The 13,456-nt window shown below is 54.3% G+C and overlaps 1 protein-coding gene across 2 annotated transcripts in view; it reads right to left on the reverse strand.

Moving 5' to 3' along the window:
* Positions 1 to 1,131: 1,131 nt before the first annotated feature.
* The window catches only part of EPHB4 (EPH receptor B4), a 40,433-nt gene continuing 28,108 nt past the window's right edge, over positions 1,132 to 13,456 (reverse strand). For both annotated transcript variants that reach the window (XM_063138624.1, XM_063138625.1), the window contains exons 8-16: positions 11,641 to 11,743; positions 10,549 to 10,619; positions 10,282 to 10,395; positions 9,319 to 9,566; positions 8,389 to 8,604; positions 5,324 to 5,473; positions 4,722 to 4,915; positions 3,118 to 3,273; positions 1,132 to 2,973 (exon numbers count right to left, since the gene is read on the reverse strand). In XM_063138624.1, coding sequence (XP_062994694.1) covers positions 2,850 to 2,973; positions 3,118 to 3,273; positions 4,722 to 4,915; positions 5,324 to 5,473; positions 8,389 to 8,604; positions 9,319 to 9,566; positions 10,282 to 10,395; positions 10,549 to 10,619; positions 11,641 to 11,743 — 1,376 coding nt within the window. In that variant the 3' untranslated portion in view covers positions 1,132 to 2,849. The remainder of the gene's footprint in view (positions 2,974 to 3,117; positions 3,274 to 4,721; positions 4,916 to 5,323; positions 5,474 to 8,388; positions 8,605 to 9,318; positions 9,567 to 10,281; positions 10,396 to 10,548; positions 10,620 to 11,640; positions 11,744 to 13,456) is intronic.

Here is a 13,456-nt window from a genome sequence, read left to right on the forward strand (position 1 = left end):
CTCAGAAGCTCTGCTTGTCACCCAGTGAGGCCACCTCTGCCCATCCTGCTCTCGGGGACCCAGGTGTCCTGCTGTTCACACGCCCCCTTCAAGCCTACAACTTCCAGCCACCTCTGCCGCAGCGTACGGTGTAAACGGCCCAGTCTCTGTGTGTGCTGTTGCTGTTTTAAAAAAGAGACAACCTTTTATTAAACAACCAAAAAGGATAATTTTTAAAAAATGTTTTAAATTAGCATTTCCCCCCCCCCACGAGGAAGGGGCTTTCAGGAGTGCCTCCATTCTGCAATTCCACCTCTGCCCCCCCCCCCACAATACAGCATCTCCCCTCCTTGCCAAATTCCACTTACATGATATCAGCAAAAGGACAGGGGCACCTGGGCGGCGTGGGGCTCCCCCACCCCAATCAGAGTTAAAGGGGATACATTTCTCCACCCTCCTCTCCAGTTCAGTATAGGGTTTGGAGAAGAGATTCGAAGAATAGGCTCCCCCGTGTCAACATCTCAGAAAGAGGAACGGTCCCCAAGAAGATGGATCTCGGAGGCACCGAGGAGAGTGGCCTTCCCCAACCTGGTGCCCTCCAGATGTGTTGGACCACAACATCCATAATTACATGGGCCAGGCTGGCTGGGAATGATGGGGATTGCAATCCAACGCATCTGGAGGGCACCAGGCTGGGGAAAGCTGAAGTAGCAAAACACCTGTAGCCCGAGACGTAATTTATCTGGATCACAGAATGGGCAGTCCTCAGCCTTCCTCAACCTGGGGCGCTCCAGATGTGTTGAACTACAACTCCTGGAATGCCCCAGCAGGCTGGGGCATTCCGGGAGATGCAGTCCAACACATCTGGAGTGCCCCAGGTTGAGGAAGGCTGCTTTAGATACAAACGGGGGGGGGGGGTGTTCACAATTCCTGGTGCAAAGGAGAATCGGAAGCCCTCCTGGTGAGGAATTTGGCAGCCAATCCCTTAATTTGGCACCTAGAACCTTGTGGTGGAGCCTTGCCACTTTCTGCTTCAAAAAAGAAGGGGAAATGGAGCTTGAATGGAGGAAGACCGTTACAGTTTTAGCACCAAAATCTTCCACCATCAGCAAATCCACCCCCCACCCCACCCCCCAGGTAACATTCCCTTAATTTTGGTTTATAAGATACATTTTTTTTTAATAAAAAGCAACATCACCACCTTCAATATGAAGGTTAAAGACATGATACAAAAGAAGCAGCGCTGTTATGACATCACAGGCCTGTTCCTATGACATCATCTATCAGCGCCCACGCTTTATCCAGAGGCATATTGTTTTGATGTCATTAAGAGTGAAACTAGAAATCTCCTTTCACTAGCTTTAGCGCCCCTGCAAGTTGCATCCCACTATCCCAGTGCAGCAGTCACACAGAGATGACATCACAGCTAAACATCACAGCGGGAACGACAGGGCTCTGCCGTCACACTGCAATGACATCACAGTCCAGTGCCCGGGAAATCCTTAGTCTTCTCCAAGCTACTCTTGGTCTCACACGCCATCGGCCAACGCCCTTAAAAGCAACATGAAGTATCCACAATCCAAAGCTTCACTTTTTTCCTCTCCTGTGACATCATCACAATGAATGATATCATCAGAAAGTGCAGTGTTTTCTGATTGTCAAACGGTTATATCGTCACAATGGTTCATCCCATATTCGGGGCATTTCTATTAAAGCTTCTCGCTCCAGTATCATTAGGCAGAGAGGTTATGCTGTCACTCCTGCTCCTGATGACATCACACAGCTGCAAGTTTACTCCCGCTTTGCACGGATATGACATCATCTAAAAGTCCCACGCTTGTGCCGGCAACATTGCCAAGTGCCACAACGTGCCGGCGTCAGTCATTCTTTGGCTTTTGGGCCATGGAGAGTTCGGGGCTGCACCCTCAGGGGTATGGAAACCCCAGCTCCATCCCACCCACCCACCATCATAGCGGAATAGGACAGTTTCTCTTCAAGAAAGACTCCCCATTCATCTGACAGCGGGTGGCGACCCTCCCATCGCCTCAAAAGGATGGGCGACAAATTTTATAAGGCCGCTGGTGATTATCCCATACCTGTTCTCCAAATAGGGCACCACTCCGGTGAGGCAAAGGTTAAAAAAAAAGATGGCAGAGTGGTACAGGAAACCCGCAACCTCCATTTCAGAAATGTAAAACTGCTAAACTTGAGTGTCCCTGCACTGGCTGGCCATCTTGGAAATCAGGCAGTCCATGGAAACAGCAAAAGAATTTCCCCCTTCCCTCCCATGTACATTCCAGCACAGCGCCCACCTTGGCGTCTTCAACGAATGGAGCAGCCATTCCTGAAGACAACAGAAGGGCGGCCATTTTGTGACAGAGCTGCCATCTGGGGAACTGGCAAATGTGAGGCCATCTTTGGCATTTCCAGTATCCTGAGGGTTTGGAAGACTACGAGAAGGCACAGGCGCCCTTGGGAGGTTCATCAACCCACAAAAGGAGAGACCCAAACGACAGGGCCGGGGCCGGAAGACCCGGAGGGCTTTGGCAGCCATCTTGAAAAGAGAACAAATCCTCCATCGAGACGCGGCCCTTGGATAACTTGACTGGAAACTGCCTCTCTCCTCCGCCAGCAAATCTACGATCTCCCTTGAGCCAGTCTTAAGAATGAAAATATCTCGGCAGCCTCTTCCCATGCAGAAGATATTTGGAGGAACGTGAAAGAGGGAGGCTTATTCAGGCCGGGGGGGGGGGGGGGCGGATGGGAGCGGCTGTCCCACGTCAGGAGGCCACATCTCCAGAGCCGGGTTCCTGGTCGCTGGAAGCCCCCGGACAGGTTAAACTGGATTCTCGCCCCTCGCAGCCTCGGGGTCAGTAATGTCCTCCTTTGGCCCCCACCGACGGGCCGGCTTTGCTCTGGACGCGCATATTCTGCACACTGGTCAAGATCTTCTTTTGGTGCCCGGCCAAAGTCACCCCGATTCGGAGCAGATCTCTGCAGAGGGGAGTCGAGGAAGAAGCAGAGGGTCAAAAGCGGCGTTCCCTTCCCTCTCTTGTGCCCCGCCCCCACCCCAAGCGCCCTTGGAGCCACGGATCCCCCTCCTGGCCCCCACGGCCAGCCGGCCGGCCGCTCACTCACTCGGCTGAGACTTGGCTGACCAGCTCGAAGGAGGTGAATCCCGCGTTGGCGAAATTGTCTTCGTAGCGGCCCATCTTGAGCGCTCGGAGCCATTCGCCCACGGACCCGAAGGAGGAGTAGTGCGGGAGCCGCTGGTCCAGGAGTGGGTGCGACGGCCTGGGAGACGGGGAAAGGAGGAAGGAGCCCCGTGGCGTCACTCGGGCTGGAGCGGAGGTGGGGAAGGAGGAAGGAGTCTGGGAGGCTTTGCCAGAGGCACGGGGTGGTGCGGCTAGTAGCCAGGACTCCTGGGTCCCCCAAGACAAGGCCGTGGGGCTTTGGGCAGGTCCTTCGGGAGAGGAGACGAGATCCACTGCGCCCGGGAGAGCCCTCTAGGCCAGGGGTGGGCCAAAAGGAGAGTGCCAGGTGCTTTGGCCTTCAACTCCCAGCATGCTGGCTGGGGCTTATGGGACTTAGTCCAAAAGAGCACCAGGACAGGGGAAACTGCTCTAGAAAGCCCTCCCCGACCTGGTGGCCTGGAGATCATGGTTGTTGTAGTCCAAGACATCTAGAAGGGTGATTTGAAGCCTTCTGCTTCGGGGTGATGATAGCCATGACGTTGTCCGGCTTCCCAGGCAACTCCGGCCTGCTGGAAGGGGCGCCCCTCCCCACGCCCAAATGCTCTTCCCGCTGCCCACGCATCAGACCAAACTGCCCCCCGCGCTGGGCCCGGCCTTCTCCCAATGGCCTTGGGACACCTTCTGCTCTCCTGCGCCCGGTCCCTGGGAGTCTCCTCTGCCGATGCAACCCAGGCAGACGCCTTCACTGTGCCCCGAGGCAATTAGCAGGGATCGTTTCAGGACGGCCTCCTCCATTAGCAAGCCCAGCTCCCCAGACAACAGAGGGGCAACCACAGAGGTGCAGTGGGGGGGACGGGGCAGAAACACGCCGTGGCCACGTGGATCAGCATTCCCCAATGTAATCAACTTCCAGGGAGGCTCTCCAGCCGCCCAGAGAGGAGTCTGCCCACCGTCTCCCCGGTGAGGTGTTGCTGGGGCCTCGTCTCTTTCCTGCCCCCCGTCCAGAGGGAGAGGAGGTGGAACGTGCTTCCCTTCCTCTGCCTCTGCTGTGATTACATTGCTCCATTACTCCCAACCCAGGAGAATGATTGGCTCTTAAGAGGAGCACCGCTGAGTCCCTGCACGATTCAGTTCTCCACGGATCCACTGACTGTAATTTTATACCCGCGAAAAGCCAACCTTTCTCAGGTGTTTGGAGTGAAGCCAGGCCTCCAGTTCTTAAAACTGTTTACGCTGGGGGATGCTGATTTGAGCAGACGCGGTGTGTAGACACGCCCACGCCCCAATCGGCCAATCAGGTGCTCGGGGAGGAGGGCAGGCAGAAAGAGAGGTTGTCATCGTAAGGTGGGGAACTGGTGGCTCTCCAGATGTTTTGATCCCCAGCTGTAGGCCAACACATCTGGAGGCCCACAAGCTGCCCACCCCGTTCTGGAGATCCAGCAACTGGGACAATCAACTGGGAAATCGGACGGTGTCAACAAGCCCTTGGACCGGATTTTTGGGGCTGGGGTGGGGGAGGCTGGGGGAGGCAGGGGTGCGTCGGCTCACCCTCCGTTGCCCCGCGAGACGATTTTGAGGCTGGCCGGGTTCCGGATCAGCTTGTCCAGAGAGCTGACGATCTGGGCGAAGCGGGGCCGGGCGTTCCGGTCCTTCTGCCAACAGTCCAGCATCAGCTGGTGCAGTGACGTGGGGCAGTCCGTAGGGGGCGGCAGCCGGTAGTCTTGCTCAATCGCATTGATCACCTGGGGGAAGAGAGGGGAGGAGGGGTCACTGGTTGGGTGGGGGGCAGCGGGGAGTGCAATGCAGCTGCCTCTGGGGAGAGGGAGGGGGCCCTTCCCTGTCTCAGGCCTGGACCGCCCAGGATCTGGATTCTGAGGCTGGGCGGGGGGGAGGTCACTGATGAAAAGGGAGCTGGGTCCAGGGGCTTCTGCCCATCCAAAGGAAAGGTGGGGGAGCTAAGATGGCCACGAGCCTCCGTGATGAGCAGCGCAGGACAGTGCCAGGGGAGCAAGGCCCATAGGGCAGGCGGGGAGGGGCAGGGGAAGCAGAGCCCCATCAGAGAGCTCTTCCGGGGGGGGTGTTCCATGCAGGCGTGGCCCCCTCCTGACGGAGCATGCCCAAACCCGCGCCGTGCAGCACCCGGCCCTCACATCCTGGTTGGACATGTCCCAGTAGGGCCTCTCTCCGAACGACATCACTTCCCACATCACGATGCCGTAACTCCAAACATCGCTGGCGGAGGTGAACTTGCGGAAGGCGATGGCTTCTGGGGCCGTCCACCGGATCGGGATCTTCCCGCCCTGAGGAGAGATTTGGGAGGGGGGAGAAGGGTCAACCAGGGGGGACCCTTGGGATGTATGAGGAATCTGCAAAAGGTTCAAATGAGTTCAGATTTCTTTGACTCTGATCTCCAGATTTCTCAGGAGGCTCCATGGACTTGCAGAGCAATTTTTACTTTGTGTGTGTGTGTGTCAATTCATGCTAATTCATACTTGCACTAATGCCCCTCTGCACTGTTGTGGACTTGTCCTCATATGCACCAGCGCGAGGGCGAATTAGCACTAATTAGCACACTAGTGCAAGTGGAACAAAATTCTCATGCGCCCCTAAATCAAAGCCCGATTCCGTCAAAGAGCAGGACAACGGAACGAAAGACGCTTGACCATCCATGAAGCTCAGACAGAAAGGATTTGCCCCGATCCGTACATCCCCAGAGGAAGCACAAGAGGGCCTCCGCCCTTCCTGAATTCCGGGCCTCGACTCGTGTCCCGGACCGGCAGGGAACCATGACTCCATCTCCGCCACTCCTGGCTCCTCCGCCAACGGAGTGTCCCCGCACCACCACTCTAGCTGACACGGAACAGGCCTCCTGGCCTCCCCTGACCTGGAAATGATGGGAGTTGCAGTCCAGCACATCTGGCTGGGAATGCTGGGAGTTACCACCCAACTCCTCTGGGGCAGCCACCAGGCTGGGGAAGGGATGCCCCCCCCCCGGATGCGCCTTCCCTGCTCCTCCAAGACGTGGCCGACAGAGCCACGAAGTCTGTCAACAGCTGTCGCTCATGATACCCGGCTCAGTGGAAGCCCCCATATTATTATTTTATTTATTCATTACATTTATATACCGCTCCACAGCTGAAGCTCTCTGGGCGGTTTACAAAGATTCAAAACAATCAACATTTAAAAACTAATATACAAAATTTAAAACCCTAAAAAAAGACTTTTGTTGTTTATTCGTTCAGTCGCTTCCGACTCTTCGTGACTTCATGGACCAGCCCACGCCAGAGCTTTCTGTCGGCCGTTGCCACCCTTAGCTCTTGCAAGGTCGAGTCCGTCACCTCCAGAATATCATCCCTCCATCTTGCCCTTGGTCGGCCCCTCTTCCTTTTACCTTCTACTTTCCCTAGCATCAGCCTCTTCTCCAGGGTATCCTGTCTTCTCATTATGTGGCCAAAGTACTTCAGTTTTGCCTTTAATACCATTCCCTCAAGTGAGCAGTCTGGCTTTATTTCCTGGAGTACGGACTGGTTGGATCTTCTTGCAGTCCAAACAGACTACCTACCAACTATCAGTTAAAAAACTCAACATATGCTGTTCAATGCCTGGGAGAAGAGAAAAGTCTTGACCTGGCACCAAAAAGATAACCATGTTGGCACCAGGCGAGCCTCGTCGGAGAGATTGTTCCATAGTTGGGGGGGCCACCACTGAAAAGGCCCTTTCCCGCGTTGCATATATACACAAAAGCGGTGTGCTGCTGAATATCAATTGTGGGGAGAGGGGAGGAAACCAGGAAGGGCTGTTTTCTTCCTGGCCGGCTTGTGGACTTCCCAAAAACTTCTGGTTGGCCACCATAGCAAGGAAGCCAGATGCCGGATGAGATGGTCCTTTGGTCTGATCCAGCAGGGCTCTCCTGTTGTTCTTGCTTGCACTCAGGTTTCCAACCTGACTTCTTGGGAAGCGACTCTGTGGCTCACAGGCTGTGCCTGAGGAAGGCCCCAGGTTCGATTCCCGGCGTCTCCAGGTAGGACTGGAAAAACTCCTGCCTGAAACACTTGAGAGCCGCTGCTGCCAGTCAGTGTCAGCAATACTGGGCTAGGTGGACCCAGGGTCTGATTGAGTACAAGGCTGCTTCTGATATTCCCTTTCTCCCAGAGATCCCAGATCAACCAACTCAGTGGCAAAGAGCACCTTTTATCAGCTTAGGCTGATATACCAACTGCGCCCTTATCTGTACGGAGATAGCCTAGCCACAGTGATCCATGCTCTGATAACCTCTCGTTTGGATTACTGCAATGCGTTATACGTGGGGCTGCCTTTGAAAACGGTCCGGAAGCTTCAGCTGGTACAAAACAGGGCAGCCCGTTTACTAACAGGGACTGGCCGATGAGACCACATCACGCCAGTCCTTTTCCAGCTTCATTGGCTGCCAGTCCAGGTCCGGGCCCGATTCAAAGTGCTGGTATTGACATTTAAAGCCCTAAACGGCTTGGGGCCAGGCTATCTGAAGGAACGCCTCCTCCCATATGTACCTGCCTGGACCCTAAGGTCATCCTCAAGGGTCCTTCTCCATGAGCCCCTGCCAAAGGAAGTGAGGCAGGTGGCTACCAGGAGGAGCAGGGCCTTCTCTGCTGTGGCACCCCGGCTGTGGAATGAGCTCCCTAAGGAGGTTCGCTTGGCACCTACATTATATTCTTTTAGAAGCCAGGTGAAGACCTTTTTATTCTCCCAGCATTTTAACAGTCTATAAATTAATTTTAACTTTGCTGTTTTAAATTTGTATTTCAAATTTGTATTTTTGCATTGCTGCTGTTTTTATCTTGGTTGTGCTTTTATATTGTATTTTATATTATGGTTTTATACTATTGTTTTGTTTTGAATTGCCTTAAATTTGTAAACTGCCCAGAGAGCTTCGGCTATTGGGCGGTATAGAAATGCAATAAATAAATAAATAAACAAACCAGGAGACTCCCTCCGTTCCGCAGAGAACCAGGGGTCCTGGCTCTAAGACCGCCCCCCCTCCTCCCAATTTCGCCTCCCTAACCCTTCCAAATCTGTTGAGACCACCCCGTACCGGAAAACGAACTGGTTGCTGGTCCAGGCAATGAGAGAGCTGGGAAGCCCAAAGCAGAAAGCGAGAGAGAGAGAACACATGGGGGTCATGGGGGGCGGGGGAACTGACATTTTCAGAAGGAGAAACGGTCGCGGCTTTGCTCACCAGGGAGCTGGTGTAGGTGGGGTCAGACGAATTCTCTTCAAGGAAGCGAGACAACCCGAAATCGGAAACTTTGCAGACGAGGTTGCTGTTCACCAGGATGTTCCGGGCGGCCAAATCCCGGTGCACGTAACTCATGTCAGAGAGGTAGCGCATGCCGGACGCGATCCCTCGGAGCATGCCCACCAGCTGGATGGGCGTGAACTGGCCGTCGTTCAACTGCAGGCGAGGGAGAGGGAGTGAGAGAGAGACGTTGGGGAACGCCACGCCTGGGCAGGAGCGCCTTCCTCCAAGAGCCACGTGTCAGCACCAGCAGCACGCACTGGTTCGGGGCACCAACTAGTTAAGCCAGAAACACGAGCACCCACCGAAAGCCCGTGCGGAGTTCTATGCACCCGTCATGTTAGAAACCCGTCTTCAGCCTAAACAGAGCTAGAAACGTGGCCTTAGTAGGGCTCCCTCACAGCGCCGTCAAAAGGAAGGGCGTCTGCACCCAGCGCATAGTTAAAACGATGGAATTCACTTCCACATGTGGGCGACAGGAGCCAGCAACCTGGACGGCTTTGAAAGGGGACTAGCCTCACCCTCCCTGAGTTTGCCGGCCAACGGCTACTAGTCCTGATGGCTCTGCCCTACTCTCAGCCTTGGAGGCCGCAGTGGGGCAGGAGTGGGAAAGCGCCGTTGCGCTTGTGCCCCGCTTGTGGGCTTCCCTTGGGGGCATCCAGCCAGAAGAACGAGGGAGAAAATTAAGCTGTCCTGGCTGGGGGATTATGGGAGTTGTAGTCCAACACATCTGGAGGGCATAAGGTTGCGGGGAGATTGGCATATCTTGTTTCCAGTATAGCTGATACTCTGAGAAGTTCACGTGGCAAGAAAATCTCCATTCAGTGCTCCCGGGGTGGGTGGGTGGGGGCCCCTCCGGCGTTCCCTTACCCGCAGGAAGGAGTCCAGCGCCCCGTTCTCCATGAACTCCGTGATGATCATGACGGGCACGCTGTTGGTGATGACGCCGTCCAGGCGGATGATGTTGGGGTGCTCGAACTGGCCCATGATGCTAGCCTCGCTGAGGAATTCGCGGCGCTGCTTCTCCGTGTAGCCCCCTTTCAGCGTCTTGATGGCCACGTAGATCTCCTTCTTCCCGGGCACCTTCAGCAGGCCGCGACACACCTCCCCAAACTCACCTGCAAGAAGCAGAAGAGCCAGGTGAGGAGCGGAAGGGACCCTGGGAAGGCTACGGGGGGGACGGGGACCGGTGAATCAGGGCAGGCGCTGCGCGGTTCCCCCATGGCGAAGGGAAGCAGGGCACGAGGGGATTCCTGCACTGCCCACTCACAACATGAGCCCAGCGGTACCACAACGGAAGCAGTGACCTAGGGAGGTGGTGGGCTCTCCCACACTGGAGGCCTTTAAGAGGCAGCTGGACAAGCATCTGTCGGGGATGCTTTAGGGTGGATTCCTGCACTGAACAAGGGTTGGACTAGATGGCCTTAGAGGTCCCATCCAACTCTACTATTCTATGAAATGGGGAAACACCTTGCAAGGAACGGTTGCTTCGGGGTCGGGAGGCTGAAAACACGCAGCCAAAATTCTCAGCGCCCTCCCCAAAAGCGACGGTTCCTTCAAAGAAAGCAAGTGGGTTAAACCAGCCTGGAACCAGTTCAAGTTCACAGCGGAACTGTGTCCACAGGTGCCGGAGTAGGGAGATGGGGGGCAGGCTCCCATTTGGAACACAAAACGTCGGAAGCTGCTGGGGCAGACGTCCAGATGTTTTGGTCCGTCCCACTGACGTCGGAGCCACCAGCCTCCTCTGCCTGCAGCTGCCATCATCTCGTACGGTGATGGGATTTGTAGGCTAAAACATCTGGAGGGGCCCTGGTGCCCAACCCGCACGCTCACCTGCACCAATGACCTCCTCGATCTTGACGTACGAGACATCGATCTCTTTGGCAAATTCCCGCACGGCCTCGTTTGGATCCTCGTAGGTGAACGGGTCGATGTAGACCTTGGTGCCTGCATCGAGGGAAGGGTGGTGGAGCCATGAGCAGAAGACCCCTTTCAGGGACGCCGGGGGGACGCAACGAGCCCCGGGAGAACCATCTTACGTGTCCTCCCTCGTCCCCTTAGGCCCCTCCCACAACCCCCACGGCTCCACCTCACACTCACCGTGGCCAATCAGATATTGCCCAGGCTTGTCCGAGTATTCCGGCTCACGCGACCTGGAGGAACCTTGGCGCCTGCCAAAGGGAGGCGAGATGGTCACGGCGAAACCCCACTGGCTTGCTTTTAGCTCCTCCTCCTGCCCTCCCTTTAGCTCCTCCCACAGCCACATCCCCCTGGCTCCACCCCCTTGGCCTGCTTAGCTCCTCCTACGTTCTGTTAGGCAATCCCAACTCTCCCAAAGCTACCGGCTCCTCCTGAGGGCCTTTAAGCATCACTGAGTTCTCCTATAAAACTAGGGTGGCCCTATGTAAAAGAGGACCGGGCTCCTGTAGCTTCAACCGTTGCATAGACAAGGGAATTTCAGCAAGTGTCCTTTGTACACGTGAAATCCCCTCTTCACCACAACAGTAAAAGCCGCAGGAGCTATGCTAGAGTGACCAGATACAAAGGAGGGCAGGGCTCCTGCAGCTTTCACTGTTGTGACGAAGAGGGGATTCCATCAGGTGCTGCATGCCTACAAATGTCACCTGCTGAAATTCCCTTTTCTATGCAACTGCTAAAGATACAGGAGAACAGTCCTCCTTTCCATAAGGTCACCCTATTAAACAAAACAAAAACTCTCTTCCTCCACATCTCTCTAGTTCCTTCCTCTTCCCTGGGCATTCAAGCCACCCGATCGCGTGCGGAACCTCAGCCAGGTGGGCCAGACCCAGCCAGCTCGGTTTTTTTTTCTCAAATCCAGTCCTCTGGGATTCCCCAGAGGACCCCACCCCTTCCCCAGATGGCCCCGCCCCCTTCCCCACAACCGCCAATCATTAGGTGGCTGCCTGGCTTTTGTGCGGTCACCCCCACCCGAAAGGGTTGGGTGCCTCCTCGAAGGCTTCTTGGCCGGCGGCAGCAGCTTTAAAATACAACGTGGTGGTATTTTCCGCCCTCCCCTTTCCACCTTTGGCCCCGGGACCCAATGGAATGCGGCCCGCCAGGTTTAGCTCCTCCTAAATCCCTTCCGGGGCTCCACTCGCTGCCTGGGAAGCTCCTCCCACATGCCCTTGGCCCCTCCCCACCCACCGCCGGTTTTGGGGTGCAGCGTCTTACCGCAGGCAGACGACGGCCACGACGGCCACCGCCAGGACCAGCAGCGCCCCCAAGGCCGCCGTGCCGACAATGAGCGCCAGCTTCTCCGTGCTGCTTCCCGACTCTGTACGCAGAGGGGGGAGAGAGAGGGGTTGGGGGGCCGCGGGTTGGTTAGAACCAGGAGCGCTGCTAGGCGCCTAAAAGGTTTGGGGCTCAGGCCCCCAGGACACAAGCCCGCCCACGCGCATTTATACCTATATATGCAAATTAGAAACCAGGGCTAAGATTTATTTAAACTAGGGTGACCCTATGAAAAGGAGGACCGGGCTCCTGTAGCTTTAACAGCTGTATTGGAAAGGGAATTTCAGCAGGGGTCCTTTGTATATAGGGAGAACCTGGTGAAGTTCCCTCTCCATCACAGCAGTTAAAGCTGCAGGTGCCCTGCCCTCTTTTAAATCTGGTGACTCTAGTATAGCTCCTGCAGCTTTAACTGTTGTGATGAAGAGGGAACTTCATCAGGTTCTCCCTATATACAAATGACACCTGCTGAAATTCCCTTTTCAGTACAACTGTTAAAGATACAGGAGCCCGGTCCTCTTTTTCATAGGGTCACCCTATAGGGTGTATCTTTAAAGTCGTATAGAAAAGGGAATCTCAGCAAGTGTCATTTGAATGCATGTAGCACCTGGTGAAATGTTGTCTTAATCATAACAGTTAAAGCTGCAGGAGTCCTGCCCTCTTGACCAGATACAAAAGAGAGGAGGGCACTTGCAGCTTTAACTGTTGTGATGAAGAGGGAATTTCACCAGTTTCTGCATACATACAAATGACACCTGAGAACATTTGAGAACTACAAGTTCAACCACAGCTTTTAAAGCTCAACTAAAAACTTTTCTTTTTCCTAAAGCTTTTTAAACTTGATGTTGTGCAGACTTCTACTGTTACTTTCTACTGTTACTTTTTCCCTACCCAGTGCCTGTTTACCCTACCCTGTGCCTGTTTGCATTCTCTTCCCCTCCTTATTGTTTTACTATGATTTTATTAGATTGTAAGCCTATGCGGCAGGGTCTTGCTATTTACTGTTTTACTCTGTACAGCACCATGTACATTGATGGTGCTATATAAATAATAATAATAATAACCTGCTGAAATTCTCTTTTCTATGCAACTGTTAAAGATACAGGAGCCCTGTCCTCCTTTTCATAGGGTCACTCTATTTAAACGCCACCGGGGTGGGTGGGGGTGGGGGTGGGCGGGGGAAGTGAACAAATTCATTTCCCAATCAGTCCAATTGAAATAAATGCTTCCGTTAATTTACACCCTGCTCCAGATTATCCCAAATCAATGATAGGAGTGTTTTTCTCAGCTTAATTTCCATGCTGGGGAAGAGGGGGGGGTGTTGGTGGGGAGGAAAGGAAGGCTGTTGAAGCATATGGAAAGGTGAGAGGTAACCCTTCCCTTCCCAGGTGGTAAACACACACCCCTGAAAATTGCCCCCTGCGTAGCAATTAAGCGGAGTATAAAAGCTTCCATTGGCACCGAGGGAAAACTCAGGGCTCTGGGGAAGTTAAACTTTTGCTGGGACTTATTAAACTACAATATTTGGAAAACTATATCAGAGCAACAAATAAAACAGTTATGGTAGGGTGACCCTATGGAAAGGAGGACAGGGCTCCTGTATCTTTAACAGTTGTACTGAAAAGGGAACTTCAGCAGGTGTCATTTGTATATATGGGGAACCTGGTGGAATTCCCTCTTCATCACAATAGTTAAACCTCCAGGAGCTATACTAGAGTGACCAGATTTAAAAGAGGGCAGGGCACCTGCAGCTTTCACT

Source organism: Elgaria multicarinata, chromosome 11 (assembly GCF_023053635.1).
Source record: "Elgaria multicarinata webbii isolate HBS135686 ecotype San Diego chromosome 11, rElgMul1.1.pri, whole genome shotgun sequence".
In the NCBI taxonomy this organism is placed as follows: domain Eukaryota; kingdom Metazoa; phylum Chordata; class Lepidosauria; order Squamata; family Anguidae; genus Elgaria; species Elgaria multicarinata.